At 46.3% G+C, this 9,784-nt stretch overlaps 1 protein-coding gene across 2 annotated transcripts; it reads left to right on the top strand.

Moving 5' to 3' along the window:
• Nucleotides 1-605: 605 nt before the first annotated feature.
• On the top strand, nt 606-9,498 carry SMIM20 (small integral membrane protein 20). 2 transcript variants are annotated; one of them, XM_056855944.1, is made up of 3 exons: nt 606-714; nt 7,889-7,945; nt 9,461-9,498. In XM_056855944.1, the coding sequence occupies exons 1-3, from the start codon at nt 606-608 to the stop codon at nt 9,496-9,498; spliced, it is 204 nt and encodes a 67-aa protein (XP_056711922.1). The 2 variants fall into 2 exon arrangements, with proteins under 2 accessions (XP_056711922.1, XP_056711923.1); XM_056855945.1 differs by lacking the exon at nt 7,889-7,945.
• Nucleotides 9,499-9,784: the final 286 nt, after the last annotated feature.

Here is a 9,784-nt window from a genome sequence, read left to right as displayed (position 1 = left end):
CAGGAAAAAGAGGAAGACCCAACATGAGATGGACGGACTCTACAAAGGAAGCCACGGCCCTCAGTTTGCAAGACCTGAGCAAGGCTGTTAAAGACAGGACGTTTGGGAGGACATTGATTCATAGGGCCGCCATGAGTCGCAAGCAACTTGACGTCGCTTAACACACACACACACACTGCCCACACTGCTACCCAACTGTCTCCTTGGCTGAGTTCGCAGAAGGGTCTTCCATGGGGCGTTGAGGACTGGTTGTCTGAGGGGACTTCAACATCCACGTCGAGGCAACGTTGTCGGGAGCCGAGTCTTCAAAACGAAAGGGGGTCGTCGTCATAAACCGCCGGCGACTGGACCGCACTTCACACGCGCCACCCACAAGAGGGCAGGAAAAGCCCACGGAGCCGGCATCCGGCAGCGTTTCCGCTTCTACTCGCCACACTTCCGGCCGTACAGGGAAAGAGGGTTTTACTACCGGCCTACCCCCCGTTGCCCCGGAAGAGGAAAGAGAAGCTGTCCGTGCAGCGGGCAGAGCGGAGGGCAAAGCGCGGCCGCTCGTTCGTCTCTTCCCCCCCGACCCCACCGGTTCCTCCTCGCCCCGTTTCCCCCTCATGGCGCGGGTTTCTCGGACTCTCCTGATCTTCGGCGGGTTCTCCGCCGCGGTGGGCGCGGCCTTCTACCCCATCTACTTCCGGCCGCTGAGGCGCCCGGAGGAGTACAGTAAGTCCTCGCGGCCACTGCGCACGCGCCCGGGGGGGGTTTCTCCTCCGAGAGTGACGTGTCTCTCTGAGCCACGTGACCTAGCTGCCGGGTCCGTTCGGGGTTCTCCTTTCGGCGGCGTCTGGGCTGCACGTGCGTTTCGTTCGGAGGCTGCGTTCACGCATCGTCCCTCCCCGTGTTGGTTTTTACACGGGTGTCTAGTGCTAGAGTTTTCCCCTGGTCTCTTGCTCCTGGTTAACTAGGGTTGCCAACTTCCAGGTAGTAAGCAAAACGAAGCGCCTAATACTAAATAGACTAGCTATGTGAAAAAATAGTATTCAGCTCACGCTTTTTATGCAAAAAGTGCAATATTATTATATACAAGCAGCATCATTCAAGCAGCCAACCGGGCGCGGAGAAGAGAGAGACATACTAGCTAGGAATATGTACTGTTTATTGAAGGGAAAACTACTTTATTGAGTCTATCGGCTGAAGAAGCGGTCTTCTAGACAGCGAAAGCGTGGAAATCATCCGGAAGGCGCTCCCCAGCTTTGACGTTATCCAGCTGCGTCTATGCTTCAATTTCGCTATCTTTCTAGAAGAAAGAAATAGAAAAGTCATTGTACTTACCTCCAAAGGACTTTCCAGGTTGAAACTGACCATCTGTATGAGTAGCTTGTTAGCTACGCTTTATCCTTGTATATACTTTGTTGCATGTATCTCCATTATTGTTGGCTTCTTGCACTTGTATATAATAATATTGCACTTTTGCATAAATAGCGTGAACTGAATACTATTTTTTCACATAACTTCCAGGTAGTAGCAGGAGACCTCCTGCTATTACAACTGATCTCCAGCCAATAGAGATCAGTTCACCTGCAGACAATGACCGCGTTGGCAATTGGACTGTATAGCTCTGTCCCCAAAACTTCCCGCCGGTGCCGAAGAGGGACCTGGCAACCTTTTGGTTAACACATGCAACCCTATGAATTATTTCCGGATTGGCAAACAATTCCATCGCCTGTTCTCCCTTCTTCTGGAAGAATGGAACACTCCTGCATAGCGTACAAAAGGACCCTTAGCAAGCTTTTGTTTGGATTATGCCCCCCCCCCATTCTTTCCCAAATATGAAATATAGACCTCGTGGCATTTAGGACCACTACTCAAAATGCATGTGTGTGGATTTACATGCTTTGCATACGGAAGGTCCTATATTTGATCAATAATAAGATTGTAGCTGAGGTCTGGAGATGTTTTAAAATAAAATAAAAGTCCAGTGACACCTTAAAGACTTAACAGCATTTGTTTCAAGACCTCCTGCTATTACAACTGATCTCCAGCCGATAGAGATCAGTTCACCTGCAGACAATGGCCGCGTTGGCAATTGGACTGTATAGCTCTGTCCCCAAAACTTCCCGCCGGTGCCGAAGAGGGACCTGGCAACCCTTTGGTTAACACATGCAACCCTATGGTTAACACACACGCAAATTGCATTCAAAGTTGACTTGCATGTGTGAATGGAGTTTCAGGCCTTGACCAGCAATGATAATAAATTTATTTCTATATGTCGTTTATTGTTTGCCCCTTTTCACTGAGGCTTCAAGTGGATGACGTAGCGTGAAACAATGCAGTCGACAGGTGGGACATCCAGTGAGCAATGGGATAGGATTCAGATTGCAAGAATCTGAAACCAATTAGAGTTTGCTTTTGGATATTCAAAGGGTATGGTCTTGAAATCCTTGCAATAATAAAAAAAACAATGCCAGAGGGAGTCACTGTGTTGGAGCAAAAATAACCAGGAATAGATGTTAAAGGCTAACAAGTTTTTTTCCCACCATAAACTTTGGTGGACTAGAGCTCACTTCAGTGGATGCAGAGATTGTAATATGAGTAATATGTTAGATGAATATTTATTTTAGCATATTTTTTGAGAGAGAGCCAGCATGATGTAGTGGTGAAATGTCAGACTAGGACCTGGAAAACCTAGGCTCAAATCCCCACTTGCGCCATGTTACGGTTCTCTCCAAACTCTCTCAGCCCACACAGAGGCAGACAATTGCAAACCACCTCTGAACATCTCTTGCCTTGAATACCCTGCGGGTCACCATAAGTCAGCTGTGACTTTGATGGCAAAAAACAAACATTTTGTGGGCTAGAGACCACTTGGTCGGATGTATGTTGGAGTTGGCTGTAGTTCAGAAACTGTATCCTGGAATACAATATTGTTAACTTTAAATATGCCCTAGGACTCCTGTTTATTTTTTATGACGCTAAAATTGGTTAGTATTAACAACAGTAGAAATGACAACCTCGTGCTTCAGACCAAGTGGTCTCTGGCTCATGAAAGCTTATTCCGTAATAAACGTGTTGGTCTCTAGTCTGCTACAAGACTCTTGCTTTGGCTGCAGGGGACTAACAGCCCGCCCCCATTAACAACAAAGGACAGTCTTGTGCCTAAAACGCCTGGAAAGAAGGACAGTATCTTTGCTCGTTTATGCATGGGAATTTTACTTGAGTTTCGTTGCTCACTGGACCCACATTTTCCTGTGGGGAGTCTATGCACCAGCAGTCTCCTAGCTCAAATCAGGAAGTATTTGAATCCCCGCCCCTTGAAATGCTGCTCCGTAATTGGCTGTAGTGAGAGAAAAGTTCCCACCCACCCCCAAATCTAATTGCGGCATGAAAAAACATTTTAAGAACAAAAAATGGAGCAATCTGAAAAGAGGGGTGGGGGAAGAAATCCAAGCCTTGGTTTTAAAAAGCCTTTCTTCTGCTCAAAAAGAGCTCAGAGGAAGCAGGAAGTATTTGAATCCCTGCCTCTGGACATACTACTTTGTAATTGGCTGTGAGTGAAACTAAGCTTGCGTGTCCTGCTGTTTGCCTTCTGCACGGGGATTTCACCGGGGCTGAGCTCAGGGGAGAGGGAAGAATTGGGTTAACAGAGGAACGGGAAGGTCCAGGATTTGTGAGGGCTGGCAGCGAGGTCATCTCTAATGGAGGGAAAACTCATGCATAACTCCAAGGAACAACCAAGACAGACGGTGTGTGTGTGTGTGTGTGTGTGTGTGTGTGTGTGTGAATGTAAGTGAAAGTACCCATGCATAAACAACCTCTGTTCACAAGTTACAGTGTACACACATTCAGTGTGCATACAGTGCACACTTGATTTTTCTTTCTACATTTGTTGAGCGATTCTCAGGTTACATTCCATTCAGCTGAATATGGGATTCAAACCCTACCTTTATCCAGGCACTGGCCCAAGGTTTCATTTGTAAAGTGAGCACACATTGACTGTATGCGTGCATACCATACTTGTATGTACATACCTTTAACAGGTTAAATGGAGCTAGTGTAGGGTTTCCAACTTCCAGGTGTTGCCTGAATATCTCCCGCTATTACCAGGTGACACAGATCAGTTCACCTGGAGAAAATGGCAGATTTGAAAGGTGGACTCTATGGCCTTATACCCCGTTGGAAGTCCCCCTCCTCCCCACACCCTGCCCTCCTTGGGCTCCACCCCCAAAATCAGGTATTTCCCAACCCAGAGCTAGTAACCCTAGGCTAGCGACTTTCTGTGTTGAGGATCTGTTCCCAATCCCTGCTGGAACCAAATTTGATACTGTTAAATCTGTATACGATTCCCAACTCTGCAGCTTCTCTTTTGGAGGTCTCCCTTTGAAATTCTTCCAGTGAGGTAGTTCATTAAACGAATATAGCTCCCCTTCTGGATTCTGCCGGTATTATTGTCGCCAGTGTGGGGACCGAGGCAGCAAGATTGACTTGCCTAAAGGCAGCTGTTGTCTTCATAGCTGAGGTGAGATTGGAACTCGGGTACTCCTCAACTCACAGAATGAGCCTGTGGAGATTTACTTGGGATTCAGTCCCTTGGGCACCATGTTGGGGATTCTTTGGGAGCTTCCGTCTCCATGATTAAGAGCACTTAACACTGGGCCTCCCTGTAGGTTTCCAGCAACCTGCTAGGAGGTCCAGTGACTCACAAAATAATACAATATACCCATAGAAATAACTTAAGACTTCTCAATAATAGGCAGCCATTTAAAGAAGCCAGGGCATAAAATAGTAAATGCTGCACAATTTCTTCACATGTACCCGTGGTTGCGTCTTTGCTTGGCTTCATCGAAAAATGAATTATTTCTGGATTATTTCTGGATTGGGAATGGGCGAACAATTCCATCGCCTGTTCTCCCTTCTTCTGGAAGAACGGAACACTCCTGCATAGCGTACAAAAGGACCCTTAGCAAGCTTTTGGATTATACCCCCCCCCCATTCTTTCCCAAATATGAAATATAGACCTCGTGGCATTTAGGACCACTATTCAAAATGCATGTGTGTGGATTTTCATGCTTTGCATACAGAAAGTCCTATATTTGATCAATAATAAGATTGTAGCTGAGGTCTGGAGATATTTTAAAATAAAATAAAAGTCCAGTGACACCTTAAAGACTTAACAGCATTTGTTTCAAGAGGAGCTTTTGTGAGCAGGGTTGTCAACCTTCAGGTAGTGGCTGGAGAACTGGAATTACAACCAGTCTCCAAACAATAGAAACCTGTTTCCCGGGATAAAATGGCTATGTTGGAAGGTGAGCTGCAAGGCATTATACCCTGCTGTGGTCCCTCCCTTACCCAAACCCCACCCTCCCCTGGCTTCACCCCCCAAAATCTCCAGGTATTTCCCAACCCAAACCTGACAATCCTATTTGAAAGTCACAGCTCACTTCAGATAAATATTTCTGAATTCATTGTTATCTCATTTAGGACCAGCAGAGGGTGCATCTGCTCACTCAATCTGTCTTTAGAGCTTTTTCTAGTCCGCAGAGTGCTCAAAGTTGACAATTGCACAGTACTGATTTCCCACATTTATTCGGTAAACAGATAATACTTTAAAAAGAAGATAAAATTTGGACAGCAAAGGAGCAGCGAGTCATATGTAACTGTTCTTATGATGCGTATGAGGGCAGTTGGGGACACACGGAAGACTGCAGTTAGAGGGGGGAGGAAGGGAAGTTGCCTTTCTCCAGCACAGAGACAGCTCACCTTTTCTTTTACAAGAACTACTTCTGAGTAACAAAAATTATCCCAAGCCCTCCACCCCATCCCACAGACATGCTATCAAGTTTTGTTCCATCCTAGAAACAGAATGCGTGAGAGCCAGCGTGGCGTAGTGGTTAAGGTGTTGGACTGGGACCTGTGAAACCCAGGTCCCTTGCTGGGTGACCTTGGGCCAGCCACACACTCTCAGCCCTGAACCCGGCTAGTACTTGGATGGGAGCTCTCCAAGGAATACTGGGGTCATGACACAGAGACAGGCAAAGGCAAACCACCTCCAAACATCTCTTGCCTTGGAAACCCTATGGGATCGCCATGAGTCAGCTGTGACTTTTGCCTTGAAAAACCTACAGGGTCACTATGAGTCAACTATGACTTGACGGCAATTTAAAAACAAAAACAAAAAAAACCCAGTACATGAACTAGGAAGAACACGAGAAATGAAGCAATCGGTTAAGCAGGACAGAGAAAAATCCTATGAAATAAAATAATGTCATGGTCTTTTACAAGGTCCTCTGTGATCTCCACTGTGCAGCTGCTGGCGAGCCTTATGTAGGAGGCTCTTGCTGTAGCATGGCTCCATTTGTGGTGCTTCAGATCCAAGCCGTACTTCTAATGTAGGCTGTTACCGCACTAGGTATTCCCAGCGATGTATCAAGAGTTTGGAAATGTTATAAAAAACATCGCTTTAAAAGGGTTTTTGGATGCCACGGCTAAAAAATGGTTGGAAGACGTCTTCACAGCTAAAGGGGCCAAACAAAGTGCAAACAGTATTTTTTATAACAGTTTCAAACTCTTAATACATGGGTGGGAATACATAGAAAGTGCGAACAGTATTTTTTATAACATTTTCAAACTCTTAATACATCGCTGGGAATACCTAGTGCGGTAACAGCCGTAAGACGACTCACATTCTTTTTAGCTGTTATCAGAGTCTTAAATATTTCAGCAGTTTCAGTGACTGTGGTAGTAGTACTTTCTCCCCTCCCCTTGAAAAAGTCCAGCTTTGACCAGTGCCTAAAACAGTTGTTTCCAAACTGTGTCCTACGAGAATTATATTCATTTAAATAAAGATGCTTCTGAGCCCAAAGAGCCTACGAACAAGTCATGTTCTTGTGTTTGTGGAGAATGCCTTATCAGTGGCTACTGGCCATGGTAACTAAAAGGAACATTCACCTTCAGAGTCAGCAGACCTCTCAACACCAGTGTTAGGAGGCAACATCAGGGAACAGCCTCGGCCTCTGTGCCCTGTTATTGGCCTTCTAGGGTAACTGGTTGGCCACTGTGTGAGACAGAATGCTGGACTCGATGGACCACCGCTCTGATCTAAGAAGAAGAGTTGTTTTTTATATGCCAACTTTCTCTACCACTTAAGGAAGAATCAAACCGGCTTACAGACACCTTCCCTCCCCATCCCCAGAACAGACACCCTTTGAGGTAGGTGAGGCTGAGAGAATGTGACTAGCCCAAGGTCACCCAGCTGGCTTCATGTGGAGGAGTGGGGAATCAAACCCAGTTTTCCAGATCAGAGTCCACCGCTCCAAACCATCGCTCTTAACCACTACACCATGCTGGCTCTCTGCTTATGCTAACTACTAGTCTGCTTTTCTGCTTATGCTGACAACTATTCAGGTATCTGAAGAAGTGAGCTGTGACTCACGAAAGCTCCTACCCTGCCAGAAATCTTGTTAGTCTTTGAGGTGCTACTGGACTCTTGCTCTTTTCTACTGCTACAGACAGTCTAACACGGCTACCCGTCATGATCACTTTGTTCCAACAATGATTCTCTGCTCCTGCCTTCTTTCCTTCTAGTCCTTCTGAGACTCTGCACTGAGTGGGATCGGATCCTTCTGTCACTCTGAACACACAGAGAGAACAGAATTACTTGCCTTCAGAGGAGACAAATCCAGAACAATGTCTTCCTTAGAAACACAGGGAGAAGCTTCTCTGGGGGTGGGTAATTCTAGCAACATCCCACCATCTGGTCAACATATTGTTCTGGGGAACCAGTTGAGATGTCTGTTTTGAGTGGGCCTGGGTTTGCGATCATCTTCCATCCTTCGCTGCATCTTTGTGAGCAAGTGAATTATGAGATTGACATTGACTACAGCATTTCTGTGTTTCTCAGAAAAGGAGCAATCGGTAAACCGAGCCGGTATTATCCAGGAAGACATTCAGCCTGCAGGTATCTCTAAATGATCACTTGGGGTGTGCTTATGTGAATAATGTTGCCCTCTCACTGAACAGTCTGATCCTAAGCAGGTTTACTCACAAGCAAGTGGGATTGATCCTACCCCATCTTTTGGGGAGGGGCTGTGGCTCAGTGGTAGAGCATCTGCTTGGTATGCAGAAGGTCTCAGGTTCAATCCCCCGCATCTCCAGTTAAAGGGACTAGGCAAGTAGGTGATGTGAAAGACCTTTCTCTTCCTGAGACCCTGGAGAGCCGCTGCTGGTCTGAGTAGACAATACTGACTTTGATGGGCCGAGGGTCTGATTCAGTATGAGGCAACTTCATGTGTTCACTCCACCAAGCAAAGTTGGAAGAAAGAGCTTCTTAAGTTGGAGGAAGGCTCCTTGGAGTAGGGATGCCAACCTCCAGGTGGGACCTGGGGATCCCCTGGAATTACAGTTCATCTCCAGACTACAGAGATCAGTTCCCTTGGAGAAAATGGCTGCTTTGGAGGGTGGACTCTGTGGCATTGTACCCTACTGAGGTCCCTGTCTGCCCCAGGCTCCATCTCCCCATCTCCAGGAGTTTCCCAACCTGGATCTGGCAACCCTACCCCACCCCCATCCCCTTCTGATGGCCGGGGGGACCTGGCAACCCTACCTTGAAGGATGGTTGGATCCATTACAGTCTGTTTAGCATGCCATACAAAATATGCTGCAGTACGCTTTTAAATATGTCTCTAAAGGGATTTCTTTAAAGATGGGTGTCTTGGGGCAGTTGCCAATGAGATATTTTGCATGTAGATTATGAATATCCCAGTACACAGACCATGGGTCAAAAATAAAAGGCACTGACAGGTATTTTTAATCTTTCATTTTATACTATGATCAGAGATATACCACTCATGCATTTTAAGGAGAAACAGGGCAAAACAAGTTTTGCATGAGCCGTTGACTCTTGGCCTGCAGTATCGGTACTTTCTACTTAGGTATTCATCTTCAGTTTTGTAAAAAGAGAGCCAGCATGGTGCAGTGGTTAAGGTGTCGGACTAGAACCTGGGAAACCTAGGTTCGAATCCCTACCGATGCCATGGAAACTCATTGGGTGACCTTGGGCCAGTCACACACACTCAGCCCTGACCCTGGCTAGTATTTGGATGGGAGACCTCCAGGGAATACCAGGGTTGTGATGTGGAGGCAGGCAATGGCAAACCGCCTCCGAACGTCTCTTGCCTTGAAAACCCTACAGGGCCAACATAAGTCAGCTTTGACTTGATGGCAAAAAAAGGATTCATATTCAATTTTGTGAGAACTGGCGCTTTGTAATCTCTTGAATGGCATTTAAAATCTTTTGAGCTTTATCGGTATGTTTCAGGCAACATGTTTCAGGGAAGGTCGGGGAAGAAGTCCTGTTCTGTTGATGGAAATGCCTTTGCAGAGATTGACTGTTGGTTCCAAGCCAAAGTCATCCTTCAGACATTCCATTACCCTTCTAAACTGTTTTTATAATGGTTTCTTTTTTTACCCATAGGGTTAAAAGTATGGTCTGATCCGTTTGGAAGAAAGTAAAGACGTTCCCTGGGTGTTGTCTCAAGGATGGCTGCCTTTTCCTTATTCCCGCAGCGATGTGCCTGGTTCTTTGAGTCCACAAAGAGAATACAGAACATATCGGGCGAGTTGGGTTTGTTTTGTAGTAGCAGCTTTGGTCACGTGGGTCCCAGCTATCCAGTGGCAGTGGAGGAAAACTGCACTGAATGTTTTCTTCGAAGCAGGTGGAATCCTTTTTCACTGAAGGAAAGGGAAGAGGATTTGATTTTAGAAACTGGGCGCGATCGGAATGAATTATGCAACTGGC

Source organism: Euleptes europaea, chromosome 9 (assembly GCF_029931775.1).
Source record: "Euleptes europaea isolate rEulEur1 chromosome 9, rEulEur1.hap1, whole genome shotgun sequence".
NCBI lineage: Eukaryota > Metazoa > Chordata > Lepidosauria > Squamata > Sphaerodactylidae > Euleptes > Euleptes europaea.
The sequence above is the reverse complement of the archived record's forward strand: the minus strand, read 5'-3'. Positions and strand labels throughout refer to the sequence as shown.

Bases quoted from the DNA above. Each gene is read 5' to 3' on its own strand.
- SMIM20 (XM_056855944.1), top strand. From the start codon at position 606: ATGGCGCGGGTTTCTCGGACTCTCCTGATCTTCGGCGGGTTCTCCGCC. The intron at 715-7,888 runs GTAAGTCCTCGC...TGTGTTTCTCAG, and splicing joins GAGGCGCCCGGAGGAGTACA to AAAAGGAGCAATCGGTAAAC. The intron at 7,946-9,460 runs GTATCTCTAAAT...TTTTACCCATAG, and splicing joins GGAAGACATTCAGCCTGCAG to GGTTAAAAGTATGGTCTGAT.